The 18392-nt window shown below is 42.0% G+C and overlaps 1 protein-coding gene across 5 annotated transcripts in view; it reads left to right on the top strand.

Annotated features, from left to right (window-relative positions):
* The window catches only part of LOC140318997 (glutaminase kidney isoform, mitochondrial-like), a 34238-nt gene that overhangs the window by 2931 nt on the left and 12915 nt on the right, over positions 1-18392 (top strand). For 4 of the 5 annotated variants that reach the window (XR_011917934.1, XM_072396505.1, XM_072396506.1 and 1 more), the window contains exons 2-10: positions 7749-7845; positions 8067-8188; positions 8849-8978; positions 10269-10348; positions 11178-11341; positions 13541-13599; positions 17334-17366; positions 17756-17814; positions 18161-18227. Coding sequence is in view for 4 of the 5 variants with exons in the window: in XM_072396505.1 (XP_072252606.1) it covers positions 7749-7845; positions 8067-8188; positions 8849-8978; positions 10269-10348; positions 11178-11341; positions 13541-13599; positions 17334-17366; positions 17756-17814; positions 18161-18227 (811 nt within the window). In the remaining variant the exon portion in view is untranslated. Of the gene's footprint in view, positions 1-7748; positions 7846-8066; positions 8189-8848; positions 8979-10268; positions 10349-11177; positions 11342-13540; positions 13600-13683; positions 16417-17333; positions 17367-17755; positions 17815-18160; positions 18228-18392 lie in introns of those variants that run through there. The other variant, XM_072396508.1, reaches the window with a different exon arrangement.

The following is an 18392-nucleotide window of genomic DNA, read 5'->3' on the forward strand; positions in this document are numbered from 1 at the left end:
ATGATTCACAGACTAAACTACAGGAGGAAATGTGATTAATGATCTAAGAATCTTTATCTAGAAATCCCATTTGTTGCATTGAGAAACAATACATCTCTGAAGTAAGGAAGATGTACCAGTGAAATATCTGGTCTAATATTGTAATGCTGGAATTGAGCAAAGTTTTTGAGCATTTCAGGGTTCAGTTTACAAGCTGTAGACAGAGCCATCAGTTAGTTTTGAATTTAAAAAAAGTAGCCGCTGTTGGTTATAACTGACAAAAAAAAAATGCAATGCTTGATTGATCTTGAGAGGCCTTTCAGTGCAGTAATAGCTTCCTTGGATCAATTTGTCAGATCAGTTACAGCTTTAGCAGATGCAAATTGAATAAGGATTTCAAAAGAAAGATAAATTAAGTGTTGTGATACACTTGAGAGACACCGTGAGTGATGTGTTTTATTGTTATGCTCAAACCTTTTGGTTAGTAAAACTGAACTTGATACTGGAAACAAATATCCCCTCTCACATCCTATTCTTCACTTTGTATCCGAGGAACTCTGGAAGTGTTCTGCATACACCAATGAGCAGTCACCCAATGGCAAATGGACTGAGCCATCTGCTCGTGAGAAAATTCACATGTATGAATGGAGAAAACAAGGTGTTTGATGCAGTATTTACACTTGATCTGTGGGCAGTTTAAACAGATCGTGGTGCTCATTTAGCTCGGTTCATACTGGCTGGTTATAAGTGAGCAGTGGGAAGAAGAAAAGGAAAAAAAGAAGTTCTGTTACGTTTTACCATGTTAGAGTAATTGTAGGTTTCCAAACAGCAGTTTAGCTGGATTGGTTCAGCCTGTACCTGGTTCTGAGCATATCTGAATTTTAAAAAAATCTGGAAACACAAAGAATTCCAGAAGTATATAAACAATACTGTTTGCAATGACACTTGAATAAGCAAGTATACTATAAGCTCTACATGGGTATTACAATGATTTCCATGATAAATTAAGGATATTTTCCTAAGATAAAGAAATGAAAAACATAACAGAATCGATGCAGTTATTGTTCTCCAGCAGACTGCAAGATGTTCTAAATTTGTTTGTCAGCCTTTTAAGGGCAGACTTGCTGCCCCTTTAATAACCCAAATGTGTACTGTTTTGCTCTCATGTTTTCTGCACTCAGTATTGACTTGTGGCCCTTTCTTATTTTAGAGCAGAAAGTGCACACCCTAGAAAAAGCAAACACACTTCCCAGACTAAAGGGCAAGTGTTGGTGGTGACTGAGATTTTCACAATCTTGACTAATTTCTCTGTAGTGATCACCTGAAGTGGGAGAGAAGTTTGTGTCTCAGTTATGGTTGATAACTGAGACACTGTAGCTTTTATAGTAACATATAACAGGTCAATAACTCACTCTTGTTATTATGTATGCTTGACTGACAGCATTTCAGTGAATCTCCATTTGTGTGAACACATTCAGATGTGGTTACCTTGGCTGTGTTAACACTGTAGGGAACAGAGAATATGTCGAAAAAAGAGGAGATGAATTCAGGGAGCAGGCGCAGAATGAATCCTGGCATTTCAAATGCTGATGTGGCCACTGCCTCACTGACCTGAGTGAGAGGTATTCAATCTGAGCAGTATGAAGCATTTTAAGTTTAATTTAGCTTTAAATGAAAAGTTGTTCTATTTTTAAAGGTTCCTTCGAATGGAATAATTACCTTTTGGCAGTGTAAGCCACAGTCACTGCTGGGGATTGGGTGAAAGGGTTTTGATTCTGATTTGTTGCTATGTGCAACATGAGGCCATCCTTTAGGATTAACTTTTTACTTTTGATTAACAAACCTGTATTGGAAAGCCTGAGTGCCTTTTTGCTAATGAGCTGAGTTCGCTCCACTACAGACTGTGCTGCTGTGTCATGACCAGTGTGTGAACAGGCCACAGTGTTTGCTTTATTAATCCAAGAGCCACATTGGTTGGGGCAGGACTAAAGACATGAGAATTTCTGGAATTTAGGTTGTGTCCAGCAGTACTCCAGATACTGCCATCAAAACTGGGAGCAATGACATTTAGCACTAGGTTGTTAGATACAGAACAAGTAACCGATCACCAAAATGAATTCAGAGATGGTTTTATGCTGTGTTAAAGTTTTTAAATTCTGAGATCACGTTTCAGAGATGATTGGTGAATTGTACTGCATATATCCACAAGTTTGTGATCTGCACTTCAATTTTAGCCAGTGGTTGTCTGTCTGTCTGTCTGTCAGTCAGTCAGTCAGTCAGTCATTGTAGAGTTATTATAAAGAGTCAGTGTGCGAGGCTATTACTGTGGGTATTCGTAACCTTCTCTACTGCTCCTTATAGCATTGTCCATTATGTTGATCCGCTTTTTTAAATGTTCTTCTTTGCATTAAAGCAGTCCTCTTTAGATTCCTATTTCAATACATCCAGTAATATGTCTTGTTTGCTATTTAGGTGCAGGCTCATTTTGCTTTGCATATAGTGTAGTTCAGTCTCACTATCTTTCATTATGAGCAAGACTGGTCTGACTGGCACATTTGAGCACGTTCAGCTTTATCTGCATCATTATCTTCCTATCAATTACAATAAAACTTTGTTGTCCTGTCCCCCTTATAGCACTGCCACCTGGGATCATTTGAAGATGTTCTATTTGTATTATTAGGCCTTTTGTCACTTGGAAACACACATCTCTTTGGATAATTCAATTCATGTTTTGATTGTATATTTCTAATGTGTGGATGAAATTCCTTACTAATGTGATAAGACTCTGGTAGCTACAGATAAGCTTTGTGTCTATACTGGCATGACAGGTGGGCATAGGCTTATTGTAGAAAGGGCAGTGCAGCTGCAGATCAACCAGGCTGGCGAACTGTAGTTGTATTTGTCAACATAACCTTGAATCTGGCCAGACATGGACCCAGCAGGACCAACCTCACCACAGGATCGGTTTGAGAGGATTGAGCACGCGCTCATGCAACAGCAGCAGAGAATGGAGGAGGCTGATGCATACGCCAGACGAGCTACAGAGGCCAACACCAATGCCTTTGCAGCCCTCTCTGCCCAGTTGCAACAGCTGATGTCCACTCGCCCTCCTGCAGTTCCAGTCCCCACACTGGAGACTCCTGCTCCAGCTCTGCCACAGCCCAGAATGATCTCCGAGCCCAGAGTGGGAACCCCTGAGCGATATGATGGAAACCCTGAACTCTGCGGTTCATTCCTGACCTCCTGCTCCTTACTCTTCGGCCTGCAGCCATACACGTTCGCCACCGAGGATGCCAGGGTGGCATACGTAATTAGCAACCTGACCGGCAGAGCCCTCCTCTGGGGAATAGCAGAGTGGGAGAGGCGGACTTCCGCTTGTGCATCATTCCAGGCCTTCTCTGAGGAACTACGCAAGGTGTTCAGGTTGGGCACTTCCGGATCTGATGCCGCCCGTGATCTGCTCTCCCTGCACCAAGGGAACCAGTCAGTGGCTGACTTCTCCATCGACTTCCGGACCAGGGCCCGTCGAAGCGACTGGAACACTGCGGCTCTGCGCGATGCTTTTCTGCATGGTTTGGCAGACTACATCAAAGATGAACTTCCTATCCTCTACCTTCCACACTGGACAGTCTCATTGAACTTACTGTTCGGCTGGACCTCCGCATACAGGCCCGGAGAAGGGAGAGGAGACAGAACACTCCTGGTCATCTCGACCCAGCCCGCTGGCCAGGTTACTCATCTGCTTCCGGTTCCTCTTTACCCGCTATGGATATTGGCGTAGAGTCTGAGCCCATGCAGGTGGGCCGCACCAAGCTTACACCCGAAGAGCGAGAGCGCTCCGCCGTAAGGGGAATCTGTGTATGTACTGTGGACAAGCTGGACATTTTATCTCCCGCTGCCCGTTAAAAGACAGGGCTCACCAGTGAGTGAGGAAGTCCTGGTGAGTCACACGGCAGCAAAGTCTTCCTCCTCAAGCTTGCGCCCGCTCTTCCAAGTCAAGCTCCTCCTTCCTGGTGGTGCACACACCCTGCCCACTTTTATCGACTCTGGTGCAGACGCCAACATTATGGCTGAGAGCTTAGCTATACAACTCGGACTTAAGAAGATTCCACTTGACACCCCAATTCCTGCCAAAGCACTTGACTTCCGGGAGGTGTTCAGTAAAACTAAGGTGACTTCATTGCCCCCTCATCGGCCTTATGACTGTCCCATTGACCTGATGCCTGGCGTCTGTACTCCCTGTCTGGTCCTGAACGGGAGTTCATGGAGTCTTACATCAATGACTCCCTGGCTGCCGGTATTATCCGACCCTCGTCGTCTCCTGCTGGGGCAGGATTTTTCTTTGTCGAGAAGAAGGACAAGACCCTGCGCCCCTGCATTGATTACAGGGGACTTAATGACATCACTATAAAGAACCGGTACCCTCTTCCCCTCATCTCCTCAGCCTTTGAGTTACTTCAAGGAGCCATGATCTTCACCTAGATCGACCTCCGTAATGCCTACCACCTTGTCCGCATCCGAGAGGGAGATGAATGGAAGACTGCTTTTAACACGCCCACCGGACATTATGAATATTTGGTGATGCCATTTGGCCTCACCAATGCCCCGGCAGTTTTCCAGGCCTTGTTCAACGACCTCCTCAGAGACATGATCGACAAATATGTTTTCGTCTATTTGGACGACATCCTCATTTTTTCTAAGTCCCGCGAAGAACATATCCACCATGTCCAGACGGTCCTCCAACGCTTGATGGAGAACTCCCTTTTCGTGAAGGCCGAAAAGTGTGAGTTTCACTCACAGACTGTGTCATTCCTGGGTTACATTGTGACTCAAGGTCACCTGGAGATGGATCCTGCTAAAGTGGACGCAGTTAGGTGCTGGCCAGTCCCTGAAACCCGTAAGAAGCTGCAGCAGTTCCTGGGCTTTGCCAATTTTTACAGGCGCTTCATCGGGAACTATAGCTCCATCGCTGCCCTTCTCACAGCCCTGACATCCTCCAAGACTTCCTTCCGAGGGTCCCATTCTGCAGATACAGCCTTTCAGACCCTGAGGGACCGCTTCAGTTCTGCACCCATCCTCCAAGTTCCTGATGCCGAATGGCAGTTCATTGTAGAGGTGGATGCATCTGACATGGGTGTAGGGGCTGTGCTGTCCCAGCGAGCAGCCAGTGACCAGAAGATCCACCCATGTGCCTTTTTCTCTCGGCATCTTTCCCCAGCCGAGAGAAATTATGACATTGGTAACCGGGAACTCCTTGCTGTTAAACTGGCCCTGGAGGAGTGGCGGCACTGGCTGGAGGGAACCAAGCAGCCCTTCCTGGTGTGGACGGACCACAAGAACCTGGAGTACATTCGAACCACAAAGAGACTCAATTCTCGACAGGCACGATGGGCCCTCTTCTTCACTAGGTTAAATTTCACCCTCTCCTACAGACCCGGCTCCCGCAACGTCAAACCTGACGCTCTGTCACGTCAGTTCCAGAGGGAGGATGATGGCACCAGTGCTCCTGACACCATCCTTCCGTCCCCGTGTGTTGTGGCATCCCTGACTTGGGAAATTGAGGAGAAAGTAAGAGCTGCCACAGAGGGTCAGCCTGGTCCTAGTGCCTGCCCTACTGGATGTTTATTCGTGCCTGCAGCTCTGAGGTCGGATGTACTCCAGTGGGCCCATGGTTCTAAGTTGACCTGCCATCCTGGAATCCAGAGAACCCAGGAGGTCCTTCTACAACGTTTCTGGTGGGCCACGTTACAGGAGGACACCCGGGAGTATGTCAAAGCCTGCCAGATCTGCAATCGGAATAAAACATCGCGTCAAGCACCATCCGGCCTCCTGCAGCCTCTCCCAGTGCCACATCGCCCCTGGTCCCACATTTCAGTGGACTTCGTGACAGGCCTGCCACCATCGAATGAGAAGACGGCTATTCTTACCATTGTGGACCGCTTCTCTAAGATGGCACACTTTGTGTTCTTGCCTAAGCTCCCGTCAGCTAAAGAGACAGCCCAGCTGCTCCTCAACCACGTCTTCCGCCTTCATGGGATTCCTGTTGATGTGGTCTCGGACAGAGGGCCCCAGTTTTCATCAGTGTTCTGGCGGGAGTTCTGCAGCCTCTTGGGAGCCACGGCCAGTTTGTCATCCGGGTACCACCCGCAATCTAATGGCCAGACTGAGAGCAAGAACCAAGAAATGGAGACGGCCCTCCGGTGTATGGTGTCACAGAACCCATCCTCTTGGTCCCAGCATCTGTTGTGGGTGGAATATGTCCACAACACCCTTACCAGCTCCGCCACCGGTTTGTCTCCTTTCCAGTGTGCCTACGGTTACCAGCCTCCTCTCTTCCCAGCCCTGGAAGGGGAGGCCTCTTGCCCTTCAGTTCAAGCCTTCATCCGTCGCTGTCGTCGGACCTGGAGCTATGCTAGGGCCTCCCTCCTGAAGGCGGCAGACCGGTACTCCTCAGCAGCCAACCGTCATCGCTCTCAAACTCCACAATACCAGGTGGGCCAGAAGGTTTGGCTCTCCACCCGTGACCTTCCTCTGCGTGTGGAATCCAACAAGCTGGCTCCCAAGTTTGTTGGGCCCTTCACTATCAAGAAGGTCATCAATCCTGTGGCAGTCCGGCTCAAACTCCCTCGGTCTATGCGGGTGCACCCGACATTCCATGTGTCCAAGGTCAAGCCGGTCAACGAGAGCCCGCTGGTGCCTGCTGCTCCACCCCCACCCCCCCCCCCCTCGTCTCATTGAAGGGGGACTCACATATGAAGTGCGCCGCATCATTCGCTCTCGCCGACGTGGAAGGGGCTGCCAGTACCTCGTCGACTGGGAGGGCTACGGTCCGGAGGAAAGATCCTGGGTTCCTGCTCAACACATTTTGGTCTCATCCAAGTCTTTCACCAGCAACATCAGGACCAGCCCTCCCCCAGCAACATCGGCAGGGGCCCTCGCCATAGGACGCCTGCTGCTGGCCCTTCCACTGCCCCGGACCAGTGGGAGGACTCCCTGTCGGAGGAGGAGGCAGTGGACCCACCGGCGAACTCGCCTTCCTCACAACCTGAGGATGGGGAGTTCTCGGGTTCTCCCGAGTTTTAGCCCGCCTTCCTGTTCCCCCTCCTCCCACCCTGGTTCCTTGGACTTGTTTTGGGGACGTCAGGGGCCGTCCCTTGAAGGGGGTGTTCTGTCACAGTTTAGTCATCCAACCATCAGTAATTTTCCATTGATCCTGCTTCTGCCCCACTCAGCCTGTCAGTCACACACACCTCATCAGTTAACTCCACTCACCTGTGCACACAGCTGCCTCTCATCACATGCAATCAGCCCAGCATATCGTCACCAGCTTCACACTCTATCCTTTGCCAGATTGTTCTTTGCCATGCAAGTCTTTCCAGCGTTCTCCTGCCAGCTTTACCGGTACCGACCTCGCCTGTCCCTGATTCCCTGCTTCGTCTGCCTCCTGATAATTCGACCCAGCCTTCTGTCCCTGACCAAGAACTTTGCCTCTCCTCTCCTGATTCCTGTTTGCCGGTTTCTAAACCGTTTGTCTGTCTGCCAGAGTTTCAGTAAAGCCTTGAACTTTTTACCACTGTCTTCTGACTCCTTTGTACTACAATTGGGTCCATACACCACCCGTTACAATCTAAAAGATCTATGGTACTTTTAAAGGGCATTCTCACCTTTGGATAATTATTTTTTTGCAATTATTTCTCTGAGACCTTTCAGAAAAGGTACTGGCAGTGCTGAGTCTTCTACAAATACTGTTCTCTGATTTTCTAACCCAGGAGAAGAAATGCAGGAATCCTTCCCAGTTTGGAGGATTTGCTCTTCTACACAGTCGCAGAGGGTAAAGAGAAGATTCCTGCCCACAAATTTCTCACAGTAAGTCCTTCATATTCAGTTCAGCAGGGTGGTTTGTTGCAGTAATACACGCTCTAACATTTATCCTTGTTGTCACAAACCAGTGATCACAGTGAGAACTGCATTAGCAATACCTTTGGTTGCGTCCGACCTTTTGGTTGTTGCCCATACAGACTTTGTGTTCCAAAAGAAGAGATTGTTTGTATTAATCCCACATCTGTGTGTTTACTGTGCTAATTTAGGCACTTAAAGCTACAGGGCTTCGCACTGGAGATCCCCGCTTGAAGGAGTGCATGGACACCCTCAAAGAGACTTTGAAGAAGACTTCAGATGGCGTTACACTCGACAGGCACCTGTTTAAAAAGTAAAGCTGGTCATGTTTGGATCATTCATCTACATCATATGCTTTTGTGGTGATTTTAATCACATTTCCAAAATACCTGTACTCACCCCAGTCTCAACAAAGCATTCATATATTTTTGTAATCACATATGTCAGGAGGCAAATCCAGACTTAACTTAAAAGAATGGTTTCATAACAGTACAATGATGGGAAAGTCATTAATGAAATAAAGTGAAAATGAAAACTACTTTGTTATTCCCAAAGGGAAATTACATAATCCAGTTATGTCCTGTGATACTGTTTATATAAGAGATACTAGATTCTAGTCATCAGAACACTCACAAATGTTCTCTGGGAAAACTCCCCGTCCTTCCTCCTTTTCTCAAAAAATGAAAATGCAATAAAATAAGCTATTATTTAATTATTTAGTTCCTTTTGGTAGTGTGTTTATAGTGCCAATCTGGAACAAAATGTCACAGAGGCTGTGTTCTTTATTTCACCCTGTAAAACATCAATTGATTAAATAATCAAGTAGCCACTGTGATCTTTCTTTACCAAACACCACTATAAACTTCCATTGAAGTTTGTCAGACTTCAGAGTTGCTAACTTGGTTGACAAACTTTTCCTTCGGTTGCATGCTGTCAGTGTATTTTAGCATGCTGTTTGTCATTTGTTCATCAGGTGTGTCCAGAGCAACATTGTCCTGCTCACACAGGCCTTCCGAAAGAAGTTTGTCATCCCCGACTTCCAGTCCTTCACCTCCCATATTGATGAGCTTTATGAGAATGCCAAAAATCTCTCTGGAGGACAGGTGTGTCCGTAGATCCATGACTTTTCTTTTTTTTTTTCATACTCATTTACTGCACAAAGTTTCATAATCATCACTCTATTTTGACAGTCTGGTGCACTGTGTTCTGATGCTGTATTCTGAGTATTGGTGGGTGGGCGGTCCATTCCTGAACATGTCAAAAGTATCATTTTGGTGTTCTCCATAGCAGAGAGTTACCTGCTACTTTCACACATTACTGATGTATTTTCCTCAGATTCTGTTTGTTGAGCCATCTCTTTCCTGCTAGCTACGAAAATGTTCAGATGTTTAAAGAGCAAATCATGAAAAAAAGCCAACTGATTGCAGTGATTTTGATTACTAGAACCCTGGCACAGCCAAACTCCTTTCATCTGAAAAAGATCTGGGGATACAGTGGAAGAGGTGTGGGGTGAGTGCCGTCAAAAGGTCAAGAGAGGGGTTTGTAATTCCCAAAGGAATAAGCTCTTTTTATTTCAGATTTATAACTTGACGATCTTCCTGTAAGTAAGAGCCCTTCCTGTTGTTGTTTAGTTATGTCCCCCTGACACATTTGTCTGATTTTTATTTATTTAAAAAAAAAAAAAGTTATATATTTTTATTTTATTTTGAAGATGTAAGAGCCATTTAGTTTCTGATATCAGAAAGGACGTCACATTTTTTTAATGAAGTTACAGTTGATGGAATGGAAACTTTGTTATTGTTCTTTTACTATCAAAGTTCGTGCTTTTACTCCTGTTACAAGTCAAAATGTCTTCTTCAAAGGTGGCCTATAGTCAGCTGAGTGTTAATCCATACAAAGCCAGTTGATGGAGAAGACATCAGTTCCAGTATACTGAGGCTGGTTCTTTATGGCATTCCATCTGCATCGAAATTACTAAACAAAGGAAAAACGGGAAATGCTCTTATTAATTGTTCACGTTTCACGATTTTTCATCGAGGATTTTAAATGCAAATTTTGAAGTTGCACATGAGAAAAGGTTGATGGAAATGTCAAAATTGAGGGGAAAAAAATCTATTTTGCCATGAAAAAGTATTTACATTTGTCAATGTTTTTGTTTTGTTTATTTTTTTTGGGCTTAAAGGTCGACGAGTCTGAGGGTGTTTTTTTTTTTTTGTTTGTTTATTTTTTTTTTTTCTCATGCAGATAAGGAATTTAAGCTGTGTCAGTCTTATTGTGCATTGTCAGTGGACTGTGGCTTCCCGTTGAAGCCTGAGCCTCAGCAGACATCAACAGCGAAAGGTGAAACACTGCTGGGTTGACACAATCTCGCCTCTGTCTTACCTCTCTTTCAGGTTGCAGACTACATCCCCCAGCTTGCCAAATTCAGCCCCGATTTATGGGCAGTCTCCTTGTGCACAGTTGATGGACAGAGGTGAGACAGAGTCATAAGCAGGATGTAATAACTGAAGAATTGCTTGCTTGGTATATCAAAGTTAGCACTAAGATACTCTGTTGTGAGCATTTATGTGTAACAGCACTGTGGTCACACTAATTGTAGTTGAATAATTATGAAATTACTTCCATTGATTTCAATGTGGACTTCAATGTGGTCTTATTTTTATTGTATTGCAACTTGAAACCCATGTTTGATAGTTATTTTTACATTTCAAATTTAACTGACGAATTGGTGGTGAAATGTATTTAATTTGGCTTTTCATATGAAGGCTAATGATCCTTACTCTCCTCCATGTCAAGGGCCAGACAGAATATTTGGAGCACTGGTTGAATGAAGTGTAGTGAAACTAAAACCATTTTTGTGAAACTCTCGATATTAGTTACACAGAGGTTATGATTTGATTTGACTGATTGCATACTATTGCATTATCATGTACAGGTTTTAGGGTTTGATAGATATAGACTCATTTCTCAGAAATGGCAAACTGGTGTAGATAGATAATAACTGGAAGTGTTGTGTCATGATTACATGAGGTGTTTTCTCTGATGGGTTATTGTAAAATTCCAGCGTTTTATGGAAAATAAGTCATAAAGATAATGCAGTCTTGTTATAAAGCTGTAATTCTCCCTCACTTGAGTTTATTGGGCTTCCTAAACTCTCACAATAAATTATGGATTTGCAATGATAATCTTATTAATGAGTGCTTACTTGTTATAACTCCTCCAGTTTGGTTTCTGTTTGAATAATTTATGCTGTTACTGCTTTGCATGCTCAGATAATATGCTATCTTTCTTTTCTGTTATAGACACACAGTGGGAGACACTAAGGTCCCGTTCTGTCTTCAGTCTTGTGTCAAGCCTTTGAAGTATGCTGTTGCTGTTCATGACCATGGCACAGAGTATGTGCATAGTTTCATTGGGAAGGAGCCCAGCGGTCTCCGCTTTAATAAGCTCTTTCTGGATGAAGATGGTGAGATTTCAGTGTCAGTCATTTTTTCCCACATTTACTTTCCTTCTTATTTGATCGAAGAATAAGCTCAAATGACCAATTTTTTCTTGAAATAATCCAGTGTTGACCTAATGCCTGTTTGATAGTGAATGACTTATGTCGTGTTAACTGGCTTGCAGCTGCTCAAAAAGTTGGTGTTTATTATTTTTTCATATTAATCTTGATATTTAAATCGATTAACTGAAAATGGGATTTGATTTGAATGGTATATTTGCATCCCTCTGCTATACACACTGCTACACTTTTTTGTTGGTTTGCAATCTGTAAATGTGGAACTGAGTGTATGTAAGCCATGGAAAAGCTGTAGATGATTTGTAAAAGAAACAGAGTTATATAGTTAATTATCAGCATTGATTAACTTTTCTAGCTATTGCATAAGGAGAACAAGAAGAAGGGTGATTGAGCTGCAGGGCAGCATTGTTGGGGTTGAACTACTAATTTAAGTTGCTTAAAATAACATTTGAACAGTAATTGTTTTCAGAGTGAAAGTAGTGACTGAGTTTTTGGAGGAAATCCCTTGGCTGGTCCTTGGGTTGCAGACTTGTTGTCACATCCTGAGTCTGATCCTCTTACACAATAGTATAACCGCTAGATATCCTTGCAGAAGATTCAAACACTAGTGAGGAAATGTAGGTGATGTAAGTGCTGTTCTCAAACTCTTTTAGAGATTTGAGGCAAAAAAGCTTTCTCTGTAATCATGGAAATTACTCAGAATTGCTACTAAAGCGAACAGGAAGTGATCACACTTTAGAGAAGAGGTCGTGGAAATAGAAGGCAGTTGCTTTCTCTCATTTGAAGCCACATGATGATTGGAAAAGGAAAGACTTTAAGGGTTTCCTCTTCAGATTAATGCTTTTTCTGTTTTTTTGCAAGGTCTTTACTGGATAATTTTAGAGTCTGAGAGAGAAAAAAAAGACATTCACATGAAGAGAATGGTGAGAGCTCTTCCTCAGGAATGACTTTAACCTCTGGGAATATATGGGTTATTATATTTACATTGACATTCAGTCATTTAGGAGATGCTTTTTTTCCAAAGATTTAAGCTTCAGTTCAGATACTGAGTCCTTAATCAGTATGAATCTGTCTCAGTCAGAGTGACAAGCAGAGATTTTTGCTGAAAATATGGGGTCACTTGGTGGTATTGATAAGTACAATTAGGTATCATCTGCATAGCGTTGATACAAAAAGCCAATAGGAAAGGCTGAGCAGGCCCAAAAAGGAAGGGGTCCCAGTACCTGAGCTTTGGGCACCCAAATAAAGATCTGTTATGGGATGTGACCGTTTGTCTTGCCATAATACTTAAAGAACATCAAGTGAAGTACGATTTGAAATCAAGAATACGTCAATCTTAAGATGCCCATCTCAAAGAGTGCTGGTAGTAAGATGGCATGATTCACTCCAACAAAGGTTGCAGTGGGGAAGCCATCATAGTCGAATGACTACTCTTAATGCTAGACTGGTTTGGATCAAGGTGTTTGTTGTAAGAGTAAGCCTGAAAACTTTTTGAGATAGAAATGGTAGTATCTTATCTGGGAAGACAGAGATCAGTCTTGAGTTTTTACTCCCTGCCAGGTCAGTTGTTTTCATTTTCTCTAATGTACGTCTTTTTCAAAACCGGTAAAAACCACCTTGAATTTTGCGTGATCGTGGCTTTTTTATTTATGTAGTTTTACTGCCAACATGATAATTCTGCCTGGCAGAAACAATTGCAATAAATTCAGATATTTTTTAACCCAAATTTCTAATTTAGCCTTTGTTCTATGAGGTTGTTTTGGACATTGGGATAAAAACTAATTTGGAACTAATTTCATACAACAAAGCAGACAGGAACTGACACACAGGTTATCTTATTTTTCCAAGTCAAGCACATTGTTTAATGCGTGGCCACATGAACATGAAACTTTCCAATGCAAATTATACACTGAATACATTATGCTTATATTTTATTGTCGTTTAATTAAAGGCAACATGCAGCAACAAATATGCCTTTATTGTCATTGTCCAACTATAATGAGATGGGTTTTTTTTTTAATCTATAATGAATTTAGTCAATATGTACTTAATTCATTATGTTTGATCTGTCTATATACAAAACTCTCAGACTGAAGGTGCGCACTATGATCCTCTACAGCATGCTAACTGAGTTCTTGCTGTTTGCAGATAAACCCCACAACCCTATGGTGAATGCTGGAGCTATTGTATGTACTTCACTTATAAAGGTAAAGTCAGTGCTACTTTTTTCCCACTGTTTTATGTGTCTTATAATATCCACTGTGTGTTTGTCACCTACTCTGAAACATTAGCTAGAGAATTCCTTGTCTGGAAGGTATCGCTGAGCTGCTTTATCTATTCTATGAATAAGGTTTGTGTGAATATTTGTTGTAGATAAGACTTCTCTGTGGTTTCAGAAACCTATTTTTAATCTTTTGGTTGTTTTGAACACAAGAGAACCATTCAAGAAGCCTCACATAATTGAATTGATAATGATTTAATACCTTTTGTTTTCAGTTGTTGTCAGAAACTGATTTCTGTAGTATTCATTCAGTGGACAACAGGCTTCCTATTCAGAGCAGATATTTATGACTCTTGACTCAGCTTGAAGTATTTCTAGGTCACTATCCAAGTCCAGTGGCGTGTATCTTGTTGTGATTAAGACTAATGAAGCTAATCCAGCCTCAGGGGCACTTAGCCACCTCGGAACACGCACTGTTATTACACCAGCTGAAAATAACCTGTACAGAAAGCTAGTGTGAACAACCCAGCAGTAGTCTGTCAGTGAAAGGAGTCTGAGTGTGGTATCACTATACTGAATATGTTAAGACTGACATGAATCATATATCATCAATAAGGGTGAAGCTCATAGTTTCACCCATAACAAAGAAGAGATCAAACTTGGCAAAGATACCAGCTTTTTTGATGGGTTTTAAGAATTCTTCTCCTATTTTTTGTTATTTCTCTTTTCTTAATTAGTACCTGCAGTAACTTATTAGATAGCTCTTCTGAGAGTATGTATGTGTGTACTAGAAAGAGACAGCACTTTAACTGTTTACTAGCTGTGTCTCAGCTAGAGAAGTTTTTTTATGCGTTTTGTAAAATGTTTAGATAAGTTTCTTGAACTGTGGATTTTTTTGTTGTTTTTGTTGTGGATTTTTCTCTTGTATCAAGAGATTAGATATTGAACTAAAGTATAAGACTAATGAAGTCATTCTTTTTATTATACCACCAAAACCTTGAGGTTATTAGTAGTTTTTTATTTTTAGAGGAAGCACCTCACAAAGGGAAGATCCTCACAAAGTCATTTTGAAAATGTGTTGGTTCATTCCATTCATGAAGAGACATGCTGAGGCATGTGGCCTGTTTGATCTCAGTGACATATTGGGTCTCTTTTACGTAAAACTAGCAACAAAGATCAATAGATTAGCTTAGGTGTTGTATGAAGTCAGTATCTGTTGAAATCTCATTAGCTTCTTTTTTTAAAATTTATTTCAACTGGGCTTCCATTTCATTTTCATCCTGTACACATGATAATAAAATGACAACACTTTGCCTAATACCATTGATCATTTGACAGTTAAATTATTCTGACATTTCTCTGAAAAAAAAAAAGGAAAAAAAAAAAAAGTTGCCTTTCAATATTAAAGATTGTTCTTTTAAAACTGACCCGCAGCCATCATACAGTCACTGGACCCTAAAGTTAGTCACTACGCTACAAAGCTTATGAGTTAATGGTTGATTTGAAGTACAACCGAAATGATGCACTTGATAAAGATAACCACTTGTCACACTAAGCCACTCTAAGTCACACTTTTGGAAGTTGTTATCTCAACAGTGAAGTTTGAAGCATATAGCTACAAATGATCTATCTACTGTGCTGCTAAGCAACACTGCTTCCGTATCTGCGGTACCAAAATACTGACTCTAGTATTTGCAGTTGACTAGCATGTCAGTGTTTTGTCACCCTACAGATTTCAAATAGAAGTAGAAAAAAATTCTGCTCCCTAGTTTATCATAAAAATTCACAATATTAATCCGAAACAATAGGGATTAGTTTGCATTCTTTGCAAGGATTCATTGAAAATCTCTACAGAAAAGCTGCTGAAGAACTGTTAAATTAGTTTTCAATATATTCACAAAAATTGTACTCCTATATGTAATTTTTTTATTCATAGTGACAAATCTATTCAGAATTGCCATGGATTCTTCCCTCCCCCATCTGTAGCGCATTGTTTTTGTTTTATGGTCCCCATTGGTATTGTTATAGTTCACGTCCCAGCTCTTATCAGCAGTGTTTTCATCTGCAACAGGTAGAGTGAAAACCCTCTGATAAAACTGCTGCATGCTTTTTTTTCCACATCACAACAACTGCTGACTTCCATAGTTGGTAGATAGCTGGAAAACACTCCAGATAGCTGGAGTATTAAGCTGCAAAAGATCGGGACAGATTACTCGGGATTTGAAACAGATCAAAAACTGAGTTTAAAGAAACTGAATAAAAATGCTCTTAAATGTTACCGTAAACAGTGAGGTCCTTCTTAAAAACCCAGGAGCCTTATAGCACTCATACCTGTGTACTTGCAGTGGTCAAGTCAGACAGGTTCTCCAGCAGTTATGCGGTTGATTTATGATGCAGAGACAAAAGACACCTCTGCATGATGCTTTTTCATCACACTGCATACCTGTTTAGCTATGTATTAAGATGCATAAAGCAAAGCCAGTAGAGATTCAGAGGCTTACTTTATCTGAGAAGATAATGATGTTTGTGTCTGCAGCCGCTCAACATTGTCATAAGTGTCTTTAATGTGTTACTTTTTGTCTTTTCTTTTTAAACTGACACAATGTCAAGCCATTGGTTAGACTGCACGGTTGGATTTATTACCTCGATGGGAAAACTATGGGATGATTGCCCTGGCAGTATGCCCCAAACTGTTGTTACATGGTGCTTGAAGGCTACATATTGTTGTTTTTGTATGTTGCATATTTTCCAGACTTAGGAACTGTGGGAAATAATGACTGCTGCTGCAGGTCAAATGACGTTGGTAATTTTTTCTTCCTTTTCCATATCTATCTCCTCACTCTCTCCCTATACCCTGTTCCCCCCTCCCCACTCTCTGTCTTTTTACTCCTCCAATCAGCTCTGTAAAAGGCCCATTTAGTGACTCTTTAACACCTTCATCAGTGATACTTATTTTTGTTCTTCTATACTGTTTAATGAACACCTTAAAATGGACAATCAAGACATTTTCTGTTAAATGAACTGATCCAAACTCATCCAAAACTGAAATAGTTGAGTATTTTGAATGCGTAACAAAAGCTGCAACATTTAAAATGCACGTGTGCATTTTTACTTTTGCTGTGTTTTCTTTGTGGGTCTAGGCAGCGACAGTCAGCTTGTGATTTGACAGACGTCTACTGAGCTACACTTTGAGGGCCATTCCTCTTCTCCCCCCTCCTCTTACCCTCTGTTTTGTCACATTACACTTTTTGACTTACTTTAGATATACATCTTCAAACATATAGACATCCATACATGCATTATTGTAATCCATAATGCAGACCACATCCCTATATCTGCAAATGTTGTGCAGTCAAGGCTGCCATGTATTTCTAAAACAGGTGTATACTAGTTAATGCAATTCAGGTTTGATTTCTGAATCCCAATGTCATAGTGAGTTTAGTTAGTCGTAACATGATTTTCTTGTTCACATGTCTACTAAATCTCCCTATAACTCCAGAAAGACTGCTCTCTTAGTAACCTGTTCTGTTCTAAAGCTCATGTGATGATTACATTTTCATTTGTAATAAAACTTATTTGCATCTTCTAATTCTGTAGCTTTAACTTGTCAGCAGTCTCGTGTGTCATTTTAGTATATCTTTCTATAATGCTGTGTTTGTTCTCTGCAATGTCTCAGTGAAGGAACTCTACTAACTGCCTTTTGTTTTGTTCTCTCTACAGCAAGCTGCAAGCAATGCAGAAAAATTTGACTATGTGAGTATATAATATTAAATTACAAGACATAGTCACTCTGCCATAAAAACACCTCATCACAACAGGATAATGAGATCAGATAGGGCAAAATTAGATTTTGTAGACTGGTAGAATTTAGGTCAAACAGATGCCTTTTTGCTCCTGAGGACTAGATTTTTCTCTTGTTTTTCTCTTGACTTCTTATTGAACTTATTCTGGCGACAGACACAACACTCAGGGCCAAATATGGTTGACATCCCAACATTAAAAAGAGAAAAAAAAGGGGGGGGGGGGGGGGGGGGGGGGCTAGACATCATGCAAAACACTTGACCGATCCCTCACTGTTCATAGAATTTAATGTCATATCAGGAACTTCTGAGGGTCATTTTGTCACTCTTCTTTCTCTCCAGGTTATGAATTTTCTGAAGCAGATGGCAGGAAATGAGTATGTTGGTTTCAGCAATGCCACGTAAGTGCCTCTTTATTATGGTTTATGTTCTGAAAATTCCACCTTTCTTCTATAACTTGCAGCATGATGCATGACGGCACTGACATGAATAGCATTTTCCGGGAAAAGGTTGTGGTGGCACAGAGCGAGCACCGGGGTCTCATGTAACAGTATCATCACATGATGCCATGAGCGTTCATAGTTGTACTGTACACACGTGGGTGGGGCTTTGGGATTCCAGCACAGAAGTGCATGCACACACACACACACACACACACACACGCACACACACACCACACACCCCACACACCCGTGCAAACATTTCCTTCCTCTGTGTAATGGGAGTGCTCTGCTCTTTGTGTGACAGATTCCAATCGGAGCGTGAGTCAGGAGACAGAAATTTTGCCATTGGCTACTACCTGAAAGAAAAAAAGGTTTGACCCTGGAATGCTCCTGCAGCATGGCTGACTTTGTTTTCTGTTGACTGTTAATGTTTTTACACTGAAAGGCAAACCATTTTTTGCTGAGATTTGCATTATAATCATTTTTCTTCACTAATGAAGCTTTCACATTTGCATTCATGTCTCTGCTATTTAACT

Source organism: Leuresthes tenuis, unplaced genomic scaffold (assembly GCF_036924035.1).
Source record: "Leuresthes tenuis unplaced genomic scaffold, fLeuTen1.0.hap1 SCAF_12, whole genome shotgun sequence".
Classification (NCBI taxonomy): domain Eukaryota; kingdom Metazoa; phylum Chordata; class Actinopteri; order Atheriniformes; family Atherinopsidae; genus Leuresthes; species Leuresthes tenuis.